This window comes from Nicotiana tomentosiformis, chromosome 11, assembly GCF_000390325.3.
Source record: "Nicotiana tomentosiformis chromosome 11, ASM39032v3, whole genome shotgun sequence".
NCBI classification, from domain to species: Eukaryota; Viridiplantae; Streptophyta; class Magnoliopsida; order Solanales; family Solanaceae; genus Nicotiana; species Nicotiana tomentosiformis.
The window spans coordinates 113,978,362-113,996,359 of record NC_090822.1 but is presented as its reverse complement, the minus strand read 5'-3'; the positions used below and the strand labels follow the sequence as shown (position 1 = coordinate 113,996,359).

General features: G+C 36.2%; 1 protein-coding gene across 1 annotated transcript; it reads left to right on the top strand.

The window, feature by feature from the left end:
* The first annotated feature begins 2,653 nt into the window (after positions 1-2,653).
* On the top strand, positions 2,654-6,829 carry LOC104112574 (enoyl-[acyl-carrier-protein] reductase, mitochondrial-like). The gene is made up of 9 exons (XM_009622538.4): positions 2,654-2,834; positions 2,989-3,086; positions 4,456-4,587; positions 5,114-5,257; positions 5,354-5,556; positions 5,647-5,723; positions 5,822-5,900; positions 6,034-6,146; positions 6,489-6,829. The coding sequence occupies exons 1-9, from the start codon at positions 2,698-2,700 to the stop codon at positions 6,580-6,582; spliced, it is 1,077 nt and encodes a 358-aa protein (XP_009620833.1). The 5' UTR covers positions 2,654-2,697; the 3' UTR covers positions 6,583-6,829.
* The last annotated feature ends 11,169 nt before the right edge of the window (positions 6,830-17,998 follow it).

The following is a 17,998-nucleotide window of genomic DNA, read 5'->3' as shown; positions in this document are numbered from 1 at the left end:
AGGCCTGATACTTATCGGAGCTTAATTGGTAAACTCAATTTTCTCACTCATACTAGGCTCGACTTATGTTTTGCTGTGCAACATCTTAATCAATTTCTTAAGGCCCCTCGAGTTCCTCATATGGCAGTTGCATTACATGTTCTAAGGTACTTAAAGGACACTCTTGATGTTGGTATTCTTTTGAATGATTTTTTTGATTTTTTTCTCCATGGCTACTGTGATAGTGACTGGGCAGCCTTCCCTGAGACTCGCAAATCAGTTACTGGTTTCTGTGTTACTTTTGGAGGTAGTTTGATAAGTTAGAAATCTAAAAAACAGTAGGTGGTGTCACTCTCTTCTGCTGAAGCAGAATACAGGGCCCTAAGTAAAGTTGTGGCAGAATTGTCTTGGTTGTCTCGCTTGTTCTCTGATCTAGGTGTGCATCTATCAACACCTATACCTATTTTTTGTGACACGACTGCGATTCATACTGCTAAGAATCCGGTATTCCACGAGCGCACCAAACACATTGAGCTCGATTGCCATTTCATTCACACTAAGTTGGCTGATGGTTTGATATCTTTGAGTCATATGAATACTGCTTCCCAGCCAGCTGATGTATTCACTAAGTCTCTTGTAGGTGCTTCTCATCATTATTTGCTTGGCAAGTTGGGCGTGTGCACACCCTCCAACTTGGGGGGGGGGGGGGGTATTAGAGATAGTAATGTTGCCTGAAGGACTAGGCCATATTTATATTTATTTGTACTTGGCTAAGTCCAATAGTTTTCTTATGAGTCTGTCGGGCAATGGCCCATGTAGTTTGAATGGAATACCAATTTTACCCTTATATATATATAGACTTTAGGATACAGATGTTTCTAGAGGATTGATATCTTCTGAAAGAATTAATAAAGATGGCTCACAATTTTTTTAATTTTTCTTTCTCTTTTAAACCCTAATTTCAGTTCTTCAAATCTCTTGATCTACAAATGTTTACAAATTACATGACTTTTGCCTGAAAACAATAATGTATGTGTCGGTTAAATATTATTTTTTTTCATACACGCACTAAATCTTGAAATTGTTGATGAAATTTCTAGCGTAAATGTTGAATTCTGCAGTATAAAATACTGTCCACACTAGTTGTATGAGGTTCGTATGTTGCATCATGCATATAAATGAAAAAAGAAAAGAAAAGAATGTTTTCAAAGAGAAGGAGAAACAGAAAGTGAGACTCGTTAAAACTTTTGGTTAAAGAATTGTAAACGTGTAAAGTTTTCATTTTAAGAACAAAAGTAGTACATAAAATCAATTTGAGATAAACCAGAAATGTTAAAACATGTTAACAAAATCTTTTTCCTACCTCTTTGTTTTATTATATAAAATAATGGAATTCTCGTATTGCAAAGTATGAGGCCAGAATTATTGCATAGACATAACTAAGAACACGACATCTGTCTTAAATCTTATTTGATTCCTTTTTTCCAAAACTGTTTGCCCATCTCTATCGATCGTACGTTGAAATTTGTTTAAAAAAGGAAGTGGTGGAGATGTGATGACTGTGCGCGGAAGCTGTAATCTGCAGAGAGTTCCAGGGCTCAAATAAAGTTATAGAAACATAGGGGGTTAAAACGTACTATTGCAATAAATGTGTGATCTACTTTCAAAATCATTTAAAACACGTGGGGTGCTATTTGACTTGGCATAAATAATATTATTCGAGGTTTCCTATGGTTGCTTTTATAAATTGGCATAGTGTGCTTTCTTTTATCCTTCTATCTCATTCGAGGAAGACTAATTATAAACCGCATTTTTTGTGTAAAATATAGTAAAAAGTATAGTCTATTTGTCAAATTTTTATGTCATTTTTTTAAATTTGAGTCCGTTCAAAACATTTGACGCTATTTTAATTTTCTTAAGTATTTTCATTTTAAATTTTGATGATATAGTTTATTTATATTATTAATTAAATTTTCAATCAACTAAAACTATTTTAACATATTTATCCATTATTAGTAATTTCTACTCCCTCAATCCCATTGGGCCATAGTTTAAGAAAATAAAAAAGTCTTTCAAAATTTTTGAAATAACAAGCGAGCCATAAATATTTTGTGGCTATAAATCATCTCATTAAATAAAAAATTTAAAGTTAAATTAGTTTTAAATATAACAATGTATATTTATTTTGAAACAAACTAAAAAAACGTACCAAATGAGACGAAAAGAGTATATAAAATATAGCATCACAAATTTAGTATTCAATTAAATACCATGATAAGTAGTACCGGTACTATAGTATAAAATGAGATCGAAAGAGTAACCTAAAAAGCAAAGCTCGCGTTTGTTTATTGAATATGATCAGTTTTTGAAAAATAATTAAAAAAAATATTGAAGTTTCCAAAAACTAGTTTGAAGCAGATTTTTAGATGAAATTTTTTTTCATTCACGAAACTTTGACTTTTTATCAAATAAAATATATGTCCAAACACAATTCAACTTTCAATTTTGTTTTTCAATACAACATAAAAAAAAACTATTTTTTTAAGTTTTAAGCAAATCTACAAAATGTTTTGTGTATGGGCCCAATCAGGTTTATGTTAAAATAAAAAAGAGTGGTAGGTTTCAGTGAACCTCTTGCTTACCAGTATTTAAGTACCAGCACTTCTCCATTCTTAGCAATTGAGTACAAAAACTATAGAGAGAGAGAGAGAGGAAATAATGTTATCGCAATGTTCACATTACGTACCCTTTTGCCATGATAAACAAAGCTCCATCGTAGATTTTCCGGCCGCCGTGTCTCCGCCTTCTACGGCCGTTGTCTACGACCAACACGGCCCTCCTGACACCGTCACTAGGTCCGTTGCAACATATACGTTCCTGTTCTAGCTTTACACTGTTCACACTATTTTTTTTGTCAATGTACTATATACTGCCATTTCATACTTTACAAGTAGAAATGCTTTTGTCTGGTGTAGTTTTGCATTTTTAAAGTGAAAATCTTTTCTGCAGAGTGACAGAGATTCCGCCTGTGAAGATCACTGAGAACGACATCTGTGTTAGAATGCTCGCAGCTCCGATCAATCCTGCCGATATTAACAGAATAGAAGGTTTGATAACTTGGGTTTATTTGGCGAACTGTGTGGGTTCGCGTTAGCGACGGAGCTAGAATTTATCTACTAGTTCAAAAATTCTCATATATGGACAAAAAAAAACTAACCTTATATGCACAGTATAATTTTTTGGCATTTGGTCCCCTAGCTCTGCCGATGGTTCACATCATTACTTGCTATTTGTTGCTTCTTACTCACAAATGTTAGATTGAAAGAGATAAGGCGAGGATATGAAGCTTACGATCTAGGATTATAGTCATTTTAAGTTATTGAGTTCTCAATTAATAATTTGTATATATTTAATAAATAAAAAAATTAAAAAAATGAGTTTGAACCAAAGCTCCGGACCAGCTCAATCTTTAACCTAAATTTTAGCTCCATCTTTGATTTAACTGTCTTCCAATGCTTCGACAAATAAAAATAAATCACCTTGCATTTTTTGTGTCATTGATATTTGAAACATGGGATGTGTTTTGTACGAGGAAAGCTATTTTTCTCAAAATGTTATGTATTTTTTAGTGAGTCATTTTTATAGTGTTTGACTACCAGAAAATGTTCGCTCTCAAAAAATAAAAATGACTTGCCTTACCTATTAGAGAAATTTTTTTAAATAATAATTTTAATTTTTAACTTCATATTACTTGTTTTAACTAATATTTTTATCTTATATTAATTTTTAAGACTCAATTTTTTCTTCAAAATACTCTCCAGTTCGCTAATTATTAATTTTTAATTATACATTTTTTCAAATATTTTCATTGGCCAAGAAACTTCAAAAAATGAAATTTGGGAAAAAGGAGAAAACGAAAATTGGAATTATAGCTAGTTTCGTGATGTTTTTACGTGGTTAAAATTTTCTACGCATACGTAGAGCGTGAAAATTAGGCGGGATCATGATTATATCTCACAAAGATAAATTGCAGTTTAGCAAATCAACTGCATAAAGAGGAAAATGCTTAAAGTTCCTCCTTTTGAGTTTTGCTTTTCTGTTTTCTCTTTGAAGCACATGATATAAATTCCAAGTTTGCTTTCACTAAATTAGTTATTTTTACCTCATTAATTTACAGTAATTAGGGTTATCATGTCTTGTAAAAGTTCCAGGATTATACCAATTAATGGCCTAATGAATTGAAGTGAACTATTATTGTACTCCATATGAAATCCACTATCCTGTAAACATTTTTACAATTAGACAAACTAAACCTACTAATAATTTCACTAACCTTGATTTAAATAGTCATTTGGCATCATCTTGCATCAAAAGTTTTATTAGTACAACTATTTTTCTTCTTATTATCAGTACTATTAATTTTATTAGAATATACCAACCCCATATATAAATTTTACTGAGATTATTGCATAACAGGAGTCTATCCAGTACGGCCACAAGTACCAACAATTGGTGGATGGGAAGGGGTCGGAGAAGTACATATTGCTGGCTCTGCAGTTAAGACTCTTTCCCCTGGAGATTTGGTTATTCATTCTGCATATCTTCCAGGTACTTTTATGTTAAGTGGATTCAAAATTTGAAATGGGTGCACATTATTTTCTTTTCTTTTGGGTGTCCAAAGCCCGATTAAATTTGGAATCGCGCCTAGAAGTCTCATATTCAGGGTAAAATGCTCCCTAACTAAGACGACTTTATACTTTAGGACTCAAACTCGAAGCCTTTGATTGAGGATGGAGAAGTACTTATCATTCTGCCAAAATCGTTATTGGTGGAAGCACATTCCTCTAGTGTGTGCATATTCTCGATTTTTGTAAATAAAAAGATATTTGATCAGAATATGAGATAATCCACTATTTTTCTTGTGGATCCGCCTCTGATTTACATAAAGCTCAATGATATCCTGCTGTTAGACTAGACGCAATAGGTTTGACATAACTCACTATGTCTAGCTCAGACTATATACGTAGTTTGTCTGTGTGAAAAAATTATTGACACATACATAAACAACAAAATTCACTAACTCTAAATCCTGGGAGTAATTTGCAATGACATTTGTAGTTTTGTGTCTACTCAGGTACATGGCAGACCTACGTTGTAGAAGACCAAAGTTTATGGTATAAAATTGATAAAAGCACCCCAATTGAATATGCTGCCACTTGTTCTGTTAATCCTTTGAGCGCCTTGAGAATGCTCGAGGACTTTGTGGCTTTAAAACCAGGTTTAATTTATTCCCAAAAACTCTTTAATTACTTTAGTTTTCTTGCTTCAAACCATCTATTTTGTTTTTAAATTAACTACTCTCTCTACAAAATAGGAGACACAATTGTGCAAAATGGGGCAACAAGTATTGTGGGGCAATGTGTTATTCAGCTAGCTCGAGTTCGAGGAATTCATAGCATCAATATCATAAGAGATAAGCCAGGATCTGATGAAGTTAAAGAAAAATTAGTGAAACTTGGTGCTAATATGGTGTTTACTGAGAGTGAATTGGATGTGAAATCTATCAAAAGTCTCCTGGTATGGGTTATACTAGAACACAAATTAATTTATATTATTAATATATTTAGCAGTGACTAATTTCCAATGTTATTTATGTGGATGTTCTAGGATGATATACCTGAACCTCGTTTGGGTTTGAACTGTATTGGTGGCAATGCAGCTACTTTAGTTATAAAATTATTAAAGTGAGACACCTTTTATTAATTTAATTTGGTTTTCTTCTAAGCTTAAGTTTTCACCTATTTGTTATAAAGAAAATTAACATAATACCATGATATTTCAGGCAAGGTGGCACTATGGTTACATATGGAGGGATGTCAAAGAAACCTATTACTATATCTACTTCAACTTTCATTTTCAAGGTTGGTTTCAAACAGTCAAATATGAAATTTAAACATTACATAATTTTTTGGTTTGTTAATTACATACTTGGTTGGAGAAAGAATATTGAAATGTTGTTGGGATTTTTGTTCCTTTTTTCCCCCTTCTTTACAGGATGTTTCATTGAGAGGATTCTGGCTGCAAGAAAAGAATTTAGACCAAGCACAATATAGGTATTCGATTGATTATCTATTGGCCCTTGCTCGTGCCGGGAGATTGAAATATGAGTACGATCTCCCCCCCTCTCTCTCTATATATATTTAGATGAACTTATAGTTTAAAAATTTTGTTACTTGATCAGTACACAAAAGTTAAATTACAATAATGGGGAGTATATAGTTAATCGACCTGAGATTTTTTCCCCTTTGGGTAGGAGTAAGTTGAGCATTTTAAATTATAAGTTATTTGCACCAGTTAGGATAGTGGCAAAACACTAGTGAGCAATTCACGTATCACTTGATATGGACAACTTCTGTTTTTCGCTTTACATTATTTCAACAAAGTGCAAGTATCATTAAATGAACAGTGTACAATGTACTGATATTGATGTGTTGAAATATTTAATACAGGATGGAGCTAGTACCTTTTAATGATTTTCATACAGCTCTTGAAAAGGCAATGGGGAAGCATGGAAGTCGAAAGAAACAAGTTCTTAAGTTCTAACTTCTAACTTAAGATTATAAGTGAAGAAAATTGAAGGATTCACTTATATTATGCACTATAACACTTCGACAATTTTCCACTGAGCTTTGGGTATATTTTCATTTTAAATAATCAGATCTACTTTTTAGTCTCATCTATATTGGTTTGCTGTAATTTTCATATGCTTTCTTGTCAAATCAGATTAGGTCTAATTTTTGTTTTTAAGGGGACAAATTTTCAGTGATTTCAATTGTATTGATATTGGTTATCCATTGTTTCCTCAATTCTAATTGATGTATCCATTTTTCGTTTGACAAGAATATGTCGGACATAATTTTAAATTCGAACCTTCCCACCGGGGCGAATTTATAGCTTCGATAATAGAATACGTGAACTAATGATCTCTCGTCAAATTAGGTATTTTATATAATTTTTTAAAATTAATCTAATATTATATGCTAACTACTATGCTTTAAAAATATTAAATGATGCACTTGGTTAAATAACGAATTATTTACCCAAATAAACATAGATCAATTTTCACTTAATACTATTTTCTTTTTAGTGGTGCAATTATGTTTTAGAAATCATAAATCCAAGTCTCTTAGTCAAAGCCGACGAACTTCTATCGCACCGAGACGAGCTCAGCTGAATTTTGTTATAGTACTTCAATCTATATAATGTATTTTAATTGAGTATGCAATCTCAAAAAAAAAATTGTATAACTATAAAAATATTAAAACTTTGTAATCTTGAACATCTTTTAAAAAAAATAATATTCTTTTCAAAACCGACCGATAAGTAAATAGCTTCATTCTTTTAATGAAAGAATAATTTAGTATAGCCACACAAACTTTAAATGTTTTATAATCACACAAATATTATAACGTATTTAATATTACATATTTTATTAAATTTTATTATTTTCTGAAGCTTCATGTCCAATGAAAGGAAGTTATATAAATTAAAACGGATGGAATAACCTCGTATCTAATTTTCATTTAAGATCACTCACAAAAATTTAAAAATAACTAAATTATATTCATGTCCAAACACAACTCTAATTTTTAAATACCATTTTTACTTGAAAATTTTTTTTACTTTTTTTCGAAATTTTACAATTCTTATGTCCAAACGCCCTCTAAGATGTAAGCGAGTTGCAAACGGGCGGGTCAGGTCAAATATGAGCGGGTCGAAAATAGATAATTCAAAAAACGGATAAATTATCTGATTCGATCCGTATTTTGTACGGATAAAAACGAATTATCCGGTAAATAAATATCCATATTATCTAACCTACTTTTTAATAAATAATATAAATAAATAATTATTTTCTTTTAACCATTTTGTTACGGGTATGCAATGATCAACCTTTCTTGTGCTCAAGTTAAATTGTAAGTAATAATTAAGAATTCTGGAGAAAGACCATAAATATCACATGGTAAAATCCAGAACCGGACATAAAGATTTTGACATCGTTTTGCTTTTAGAAAATGAGACGTGACTAATCGGGCCAAGGACAAGAGGCGACAAAAGTTGGCCATATTATAGGAAAACAGTTTAGTAGGCCATTCGCTGAGGAAAGTAAGCAAAAAACAGCGGTGGCAAGAGTTGGTGGACTAGCGGAAGGAGATTCCTTTCGCTTTCAAAATACTATGGTCATTTCTAAAATCTGATTATTCTCCGTACATCTTATGACACCAATGTCCATTTTTCTTTCTTGTTTGAAAGCACATATTAAAGGCACTTACTAGCCACTAGTACTGATATTTTCAAAGGCACTTATTTCTGCAAAAGCAAAACAATAACAGAAACAGAAGAATAAAAAGTTTCGAACCCAACAGAAATATATATTTTCTTAAGGAATTTAATCTTTTTACTTTCCCCAAGGTTATTGGATTAATTCATCTCAAGATAGAATGCAACAACTATTTTGTAATATCGGCAATAGAAATTATAGAATTTTGTCGAACTCAATAAATGATAGTAAACCACACTTATGCTTACGTTTTGCTTTGAAAAAATAACGCAAAAATGTAGCAGAGAGCAGTGGCGAAGCTAGAAAATATTTCAAGGGTGTTCAAACTTGTACAAGAAAAATAAAAATTGTGAAAAGTGAAGCTCGAACCCGCGCCCATGAGACGCTTTTGACCACCCTTTGCCACTGAGCTATGAAACTTCATTGTTGCAAGGGTGTTCAATATGTATTACATGCATTGATCTAAAATTTTACCTATATACACAGTGTTAATTTTTCGACATTTTCCGACGAAGGGTGGTCAATTGACCACCCTTGCTACACTGTAGCTTCGCCCCTGAAAGAGAGGGGAGAGTTTGCAGATTTTCGATGGTGAAAAGTGAGGCTACTCCTCTGTATTTATAGCCAACGATTTGGGTTTCAACAGGTGCCAAGGTACTTGTTCGTTTGAAATGGTGTCTGTTCGCCAGAATTAAAAAAATGTCAGAAAAAAATTAAATAACGAAAAACGAAAAATAGATTATTAATTGACCAAATCCGAAGCCGAGCCGATCGAGCGACGACGACGGTACGAGACACCACTTCTTCCCAGCTCTTTAAGAGCTAGAAGATGTGCTTCTCTATATAAGCACAAAAAATTTCTTTCCATTTTTCGACGAGAGACAAAGTACATTGGTAAAAGGAATATTTCAATCTTTTCATTTTCCTCCAAACTTTTTCCCTTTATTTCTCATTTACACCTCTTTAGATAAAAAAAAAATCAACACTTATTGACAACTGAATACCGTCATTTAAAAGGTACTTATTTGCTACTTAATGCTATCACGTAAATACACCTATTAGCCACTTAGGGCTTATTTGGTAATATGTATTAGGGAAAATAATATGTGAATTAGCATTAGTATTGTTAATTCCTTATTTGGTAGTGTTTTTTAACGTATGTATGACTAATACATGTATTAGCTATATACAATACTCAATATTATTATTATAAATAGCAAATCATGCATTACCAATATCATGAATTTTAATACATGGATAAGCATGTATAAAGACATAAATATCCTTTTAAATCCTTTTCAAATCCTTACCAAAGAATGTGAAGGGCATTTTTGTAAATATATAATTTAAAAAAAATATGCAATGCATGTTATTTTTAATACACCAAAACCAAACAACATACATGAAATAAATACATCATATTCAGTATTATTCTTATACACTTTACCAAACGATCCCTTGATATATCACCTAAAAGCACTTATTGGTCACGTAATGCTTCCACATAAAGGCACTTATTAGCCACTTAATGCCGCTACTTAAAAGGCACTTATTATCCCTTAATATTACCACTTAAAGGTACTTATTAGCCACTTAATGCCGCTACTTAAAAGGCAATTATTAGCCCTTAATATCACCACTTAAAAACTCTTATTAGCCACTTAATGACACCAAACACACTTATTTTCCCTTAATATCATCACTTAAAGAAACTTAATTGCCATTAGGACCTTTTATGCATGTAATGTGGCTTAAGGAAATGGTAAGATGTATTTTGGATTAGTGGTTCATTCCCCAAGTATTTTAACACATCATATAATAAATTTTAAGCGCAAATTTCTCAATCCACTTCAATTTCACAAACATTATCACCCCGAAAAATATTTTCTCTTTCTTTAAATACCACATTAATTCATACACACTAGCAAGGACAAGATATACTTATTTTCCTTTGCTACATATTTTTTTTTTTCTTTTCAACAATATTTTTTTTTCTACCTTTCCTGTTAGTGGTGTATTCCTTACAATACAAGTGCACCTTTCTTTCTTTCATTGGTTCTACTCAAAAGCCACCCAAGTTTTATCCTTACTTCTTTTACCGCTCATTTTACCTCGGCCTCTCGCGACCCTGGCTGGTGGTACTGGTGGCTGTCCATCCTATCCGGTAGCACGAGTCCTCACCATCTGTGAGAGAATGAAACAACATATGTTTAGTTACTAGAATCAACAGATTTGCACGACAAGAATTCAAGAATGTGAAGTTTCCTAAGGGTTCGACAGCCTCTCGAAGATAAGTACGGACGTCTCCGTACCGATCCATAAGACTCTACTAAATTTGCTCATGACTCGTGAGACCTATGTAATCTAGGCTCTGATACCAACTTGTCACGACCCAAAACCTAACCCGTCATGATGGCGCCTATCGTGGTACTAGACAAGCCGATCTTTCCAAAACACTTTCAAAAAAATTAACATAAATGAATTAAGACATTAAAAATAACCGGAGTTTTTCATAAATGGGGTAAAATCTAATTAAAACATAAGTGCGAAAAAAAATAGCCCGACATCGGGGTGTCACTAAGTCACGAGCATCTAACAACCAATCTAGAAATATAGTCTACTACAATTTGTGCCAAATGCCAATACAAGAGAGAAAAGATAATAAGAAAGGAGAAACAAGGACTGCGAAATCCGACAACTACCTCGTAAGTCTCAGATGATCAGCCCGCGCACTAACTCAGTGATCGTCAGAACCGTACGCACCTGGATCTGCACATGAAGTGCAAGGTGTAGTTCTAACGACCTAATTAGTTGTTTTGAGCTCCAGCGCATCGTTAGGCGGTTTGAGGCCTTGAGTAGCTTCACTTCAGGTATTATGACTTCTGCGCGTGGTCGAAATTGAATTTTGAGAAGTTCGGAGTTGATTTAGAAAGAAAATTCTAATTTCGGAAGCTTTAAGTTGGAAGAATTGACTAAAGTTTGATTTTTGAGTAAAGGACCTCAGAATCGGGATTGGAAGGTTCCAACAAGTTCATATGATGATTTTGGACCTGGGCGTATATCTGGATCGGGTTTTGGATGACCCCAGAGCGTTTCGGCACATATTGTGGAAGGTTAGCATTTTGGAAGAATTTATAAATTTGGGTTGAAGTGCATTTCAATATTATCAATGTCCGTTTGGGATTCTGAGTTTGGAAATAGCTCCGTATAGTGATTCTAGTATTAGGAGCACGTCCGGAAGTGGATTCGGAGGTCTGTGGGTCATTTGGCAAAAAATAAAAATTTGAAGGTTTTTGGAAAGTTTGACCGGGAGCGGACTTTTTGATATCAATGTCGGATTCCGATTCTGGAAGTTTAAGTAGGTCTGTAATGTCAATTATGATTTGTCAGCATAAGTTGAGGTCAATCGGACGTGACTTGATAGGTTTCGGCATCGAAGGTAGAAGTTTGAAATTCTAAAGTTCATTAAGCTTGGAATGGGGTGCGATGCATGAATTCGACGTTGTTTGATGCGATTTGAAGGCTCGACTAAGTTCGTAATGTGTTTTGGGACGTGTTGGTATAATTGGTTAAGGTTTTGAGGGCCCCATGTGGTTAACGGATCGAATTTGGAATTTGAAGAAGAGTTGATGCAACTGATATCTGGTGTACCCGCACCTGTGAGGTTTTGACCGCAGGTGCGGAGGGCGCAGAAGCGACATTAGAGTCGCAGAAGCGGGGCAGGCTGGCTAGGTGAAGGACCGCAGGTGTGGAGCTTTTGGCCGCATCTACGCAAGCGCAGAAGCGGATTGTACCTCGCAGAAGCAGATCTTTTGTGGAACGGGTCGAACGCCTCGGCAGATTAAATAGATGCATCTATGGTTCGCGCCATGATTTAATTTATTGTTTTGGAATCATTGGTAATTGACATGGCCTCATTGGCTGGAGATATAAATTGTTAAAAGATGAAAATAAATTTGGAAATCCCCTATTAACAAGAGAATTACTTACCTGCTTCACGTTATTGAGTTTACCGTTGCCTTATAAAAATTATAATTTATTATATTATCGGTATATTATTATTGGATCACTAGTAAGTGTCGGAGTCGACCTCTCGTCACTATTTTTTCGAGGTTAGACTGGATACTTTCTAGGTACACGTTGATTTACGTACTCATACTACACTTGTTGCATATTTTTGTGCAGGTGCATATATGTCTAGCAGCCTTGCGGGCGCAGAGGTGTGGTCAATACGGATACTTAGGTGAGCTGTATTTCCATCTACGATCTGCAGCTAGCAGAGTCCCCTTCAGAGTTACTTATGTATTTTCCTGTCTAATTTGTATTCTGGACATGTGTTGTATTTTATTTTATCTTCCTAGTTTATGCTCATTCACTTGTGACGCCGGGTTCTGGGATGATTATGGGATGTTCGGTATTGAAATTGGAAAATATTGTTATCTACTCTATAAATTCATCTTTTACTAGTTAAATTGAAGTAAGTTTACGATTTCAAAAATATTAAAATGAGAATTTAATTAACTATTTAGTGTTGGCTTGCCTGACAATGGTGTCCGGTGCCATCACGGCCTTTAGCAGATTTTGGGTCGTGACAACATGGTATCAGAGCACTAGGTTCACTTAGGTCTCACGATTCATGAGCGAATCTAGTAGAGTCTTGCGGATCGGTACAGAGACGTCTGTACTTATTTTCGAGAGGCTACATGGCTATTACGAGCATTTTCCTTCTTGATTCCTCATCGTGCGATTTGATTCTTTTAAGGCTTATGCCTTTATTGCCTTCCTATTCAACCTTATGCGACGTGAAGCGCTTGTTATAAATTGGAATCGAGGAATTTTAATAGTACTACAGATGTGGTGCAGGGTGTTTCTCCGTGCGTATTTGATTGGGCTATTGTCGTCGCCTTGCGGAAGGCCGTTCTGTCTCAGCATCAGTATTACCTAAGGTTTTGAGGCTTGGCATTGATTGTTATGACGATTCGTGCATTGCTATCGCACAATATTGATGTGATGGTAGGATTCTTGCCTATGTCTCAGGGCTGTGAATGACTTGAAAGGAGGTTTACTCAGTGGATGATTCAGAGATTCGGTATTTTACTTCCGATGGAGGAAAGCCGATCGAACTAAGAATGTTCAGACTTGGGTAGATGGAGTAGCGGGACTCGATATTTTCGAGCATGGTGGAATCTTCGCCTGTGATGTGGCGTCATCGTCCTTGATTGGTTAGAATGTGTTAAGTTCGCCGGTGTTATGGTTTCCTTCAATTCACCTTAGGGTAGAGTATTATAAATGGTGCCGGGAAATCGGCTGTTAGAGGTCGCAGTGTGCAGTGGTTCATGATCGAATCGACATTCCCGGTATTGATGACTCGAGAAAGATGATTTTCGGAAAGGTTTAAAGTTGGTAGCAATCTATTGGTTCAAGTGCTACAGAGGTAGATTTTGATTTAAGGCAACAACTAGGCAGCAAAGGATGAGGAAGGACATGTGGGAGGTGCCTTGCCGTGAATAAACTTATATAAAGCCAAGTTTGAGAAACAGGAGTCGGGTAGTTACTTAAAGGAGTGAGTTTGACCAAGAGAGTGACAGAGTAGCATGTGGGTTCTGTGGTAGGATAGCTACACGCCTTGAGGAAAGTTTATAGTGATTTGGGAATTATGGTGGACGGTGATTGGGTCTACAGACTTAATTTGAAATATTGGCTATTATACGGCGGGAGATTGGATACAACAGGAAAGAGTTGCTTGATATGAAGAAGGATACAACATGACTTTGGATTGGAATGTATTGTCGCACCTTCAGTCGATGTCCATGAGGAGTGAACGGACTGGTGCAGCTGGTGAATGAGCTTAGACTCAGGATGATCTATTGATTTCATAGTAATTATACCCAGTGCAGCGACGTGGAATATGTCGGCATATAATTTCCATATGTGGGTTATATCCTGTGAGCAGGTTAGCGGTCGCGTGGTGTTGACGAAGCTTCTGCGAAGAATTCTATTGGCTACCCAGTAAGAGATTGAATATGTAAATGTGGCTAGTGGTTCGGAGTGTTCATTAAAGATTAATGGAAGGATTTCGAGGAATTTGGCAGGTTGATCGTGCTAGATCATGTCGATGAAGGAAGAATCTTGGTGGGTTCCAGGTTTATGCAATAGTAGCTTCAAGCTAAGTGGGAGAGTCCCACCGCCTATAGTTGGATTGCATGGTCGTCTATTTGTAAGATTTTTGGTTATCGACATATTGATGGGTTATTACGACTAAGGAAAGAGAACATCAGTGGTAATTTGAGCAAGTGATTTGAGGAATGTGTGCTATAGTTGGCCTTATCAATTCATGCTCAAGCTTTGGGTAGACTCAGGATTTATGCTTCGTGTAGAGGCGAGTTACATGGAAGATGATTCGGCCAGGTTCTTCTTTGAGAGGGTGCTCATGTGCTAGCAGATCCTTGGAGTTGATTATATTCGGGACCAAGTCAGAGTGGGTGACTCTCAATAACGGTCCTAGTGGATTCAAAAGTTAAGGTGTGGTGCCCAAGGATTTCGAGTCCATAGTATGGTTGAATATCGAGCTTTTACAGTGGATTATGATAAAGGAGCTTGGAGTGTTCCATGTTATCTTTGGTCTACGGGGTATCATGAGAGGAAGGAGAGCATGTAACTTTGGATTTATAGAAGAATTATCAGAATGGGTGTATCAGTTGAAGACACGATTATGCGCATAAGGAGGGTATGAAATGGTTCGTGGGTTTTGAGACACTGTGGTCTTGTGAAATAGGATCACTCAGAACGAATACAGATTGAGTTCGCCATGTTTTGAATGGGGTTATTATTATTCCTAAGGCAAGTCTAGGGTAAATTAGAAGGAGTCGGGTCGGTTAGCAATGGTTGAATCGGCATAATGATGGCAATGATCAGCTCCTTCAGTGTGTTGGGTTATTCATGTGAATTGTGCCGGTATGTGCGAGGTTTGACGGTCGCCATAACTGATCTTATTTGGAGGCTTTCGAGTATTATGGCCCGTTATGTGTAGATGGATCCCGAAAGGGTTATGGTGGTTTAGACCACTACTTGAGGTAAGTATTTTCTGCGGATATGAGGATTCAGTCGCGTGTTGCGATGGTTCTCTTGGAATGAGTTAAGTAAAAGGTTTCTATGTGATGAAGTGTTTACCCTATTAGTAGTTTGATAGTTAAGATAAAATTCTTGTACTTCTGCGCATTGGCATGATTAAGTGCAGTGATCGGCATAGGATTCAGAAGTTGAGGATCAAGGTTGCAGTTTGGTGTCGACAAGAATGTCAAGAGCTCGGATGAACAGGAAATGATTCAGATGGTTAGAGTAAGATGGTATTGTCTTTAGCGTCACCTGAGATCGGTATCCTATGTAAGAGGCTTTGAGTAGTGATTTCGGATTTTTGATTTGCTTTACAACATTTGTGCGGCCGGTGGTATGGATGTGCAGACTTGTTACCTGGTGCGGAAGGTCCTGGGAGAATATCCTACGGGAAGATTGTATAAGTGTGACATGTAGTCACTTGATTGATTGAAGAATGGAAACCAAGTATGAAGATTGTGGTAATAACGCTGATTTAGGAATTTGTGCCTGGAGAACGCTCGGTTCGTTTGGTGGTGGACTGTGGAAGTTTGTTCTGATTATGATGGTTGTTCTTATGTGTTATGGGAAAAAGGTGTTATTATGGACCCTTGAAAGGTTATTAGCCTAGTACGGTGCGAGCAGAATCAGCTTGAGGTCCATGAAAGGATTTAAATATGAATATGGGTTATGTATCAGGTTGGATGTGTTCATTTCAGCATAGTGCTCCTTATGGAGGAGTATTCGGACGTTGGATGTCGTTTCGTCGTCGGCTATTTCATGTAATACTATATTATGCCGTGTGAGTTGTGAAACGGCTTGATAAATTCCACATGTGTTGAGGTTCTGCGTAGCGATGATGTTATATGAGCAGGATGACTCTCGAGATTCAAATCATATATCGCACCTTAGTTGTGCTTGGATTTTGTAGCGTATGGCACTATCTGTCTCCCTAGGGATGGTATTATACACTTAGCGTGCTTGTGGCCGATATTCGGGTATTTTGTAATAATGAGCATGCTAGCTCGGTAAGCATCTCCTTATATAGATTTTATGTGTGGATCGGGTGGCACACTGCCACAGGCATGTTGTTTGGATCGGGTTGCGCGCCATAACAGTGTGATGTTGAGTACAGTCCCCTATATCTATTTTCGTGTGTTTTGTTTTCCATTTTCTGAGGAAGATTCGTAACACCTTTTCGGTTGTCTAGTTAGTTACGTGGGTAGAGTAGTCCTTTCCAGAGTTCATTTTCTTTATGTATCACATTCGAATTGGTATCTTGGTTGAACATTGTGGCATCACATGTGACCTTTGATCGTGTCTGGGGTGGCTTATTTCTTGAGCATCTTATACTGGTAGAGACAAGATTATTGGATCTAGGATCAGTGCGATCGAATTATATGCAGTATATTAAAGAGCAAATACCATTATTTGGTTCATAATGAGGTGATGATTCTAGTCAAGAAGGGAGATTCGGTGGTTTGTTGACTCGACAGTTGGTTATGAATTTCTACACATCTCTTCCGTTGTGGCGGTATTGCAAGAGTTGGATCAAGACTTATATATGCCATGAGGTGCATTGTGAGCATCGAATTCGTGAAATTTTTGCTATTGTTATCAGGGGATGTTATTATGGTCATGTGAGTTAAGCAGTGCATAGTGTGGATTCAACAAAGGTATGCAATCATGTATTGGTGCATCGTATAGAGATTGATACGGTGTCCGTATGATGGAAGCATGCTTGGCAGAGAAATCCAGATGTTGGAATTGGGCTTTAAGGCCTATTTGGCTAAGTAAAAAGGAAAATCTTCATATTAGCTCGAGTTAATGTGCTCAACTGAATTGTGGTAGCACAGGTAGGTTCACAAGGTATTAAACAATGATTTCGAACAACTCCAGAGCAGTTCTTAGCATGTCCGAGGACGAACGTATGTTTAAGTGGGAGAGAATGTAACGACCCGTGCGGACATTTTGATCTCCAGCGCATCGTTCGGCGGTTTGAGGCCTTGAGTAGCTTCACTTCAGGTATTATGACTTGTGCGCGTGGTCGGAATTGAATTTTGGGAAGTTCAGAGTTGATTTGGAAAGAAAATTCTAATTTCGAAAGCTTTAAGTTGGAAGAATTGACTAAGGTTTGATTTTTGAGTAAACGACCTCGGAATCGGAATTGGAAGGTTCCAACAGGTTCGTATGATGATTTTGGACTTGGGCGTATGTCCGGATCGAGTTTTGGATGACCCGGGTGCATTCCGGCGCCTATTGTGGAAGGTTGGTATTTTGGAAGAATTTCATAAATTTGGGTTGAAGTGCATTTCAATGTCATCAATGTCCGTTTGGGATTCCGAGTTTGTAAATAGCTCCGTATGGTGATTCTGGTATTGGGAGCGCATCTGGAAGTGGATTCGGAGGTCCATAGGTCATTTCGGGTCATTAGGCGAAAAATGAAAATTTGAAGGCTTTTGGAAAGTTTGACCGGGAGCGGACTTTTTGATATCGGGGTCGGATTCCGATTTCGAAAGTTAGAGTAGGTCCGTAATGTCAATTATGACTTGTGTGCAAAAGTTAAGGTCAACCGGACGTGACTTG

Coding starts and splice junctions, on each gene's coding strand:
- LOC104112574 (XM_009622538.4), top strand. CDS start 2,698: ATGTTATCGCAATGTTCACATTACGTACCCTTTTGCCATGATAAACAA. Junction 4,588..5,113: donor TCATTCTGCATATCTTCCAG/GTACTTTTATGT, acceptor GTGTCTACTCAG/GTACATGGCAGACCTACGTT. Junction 5,724..5,821: donor TTAGTTATAAAATTATTAAA/GTGAGACACCTT, acceptor ATGATATTTCAG/GCAAGGTGGCACTATGGTTA.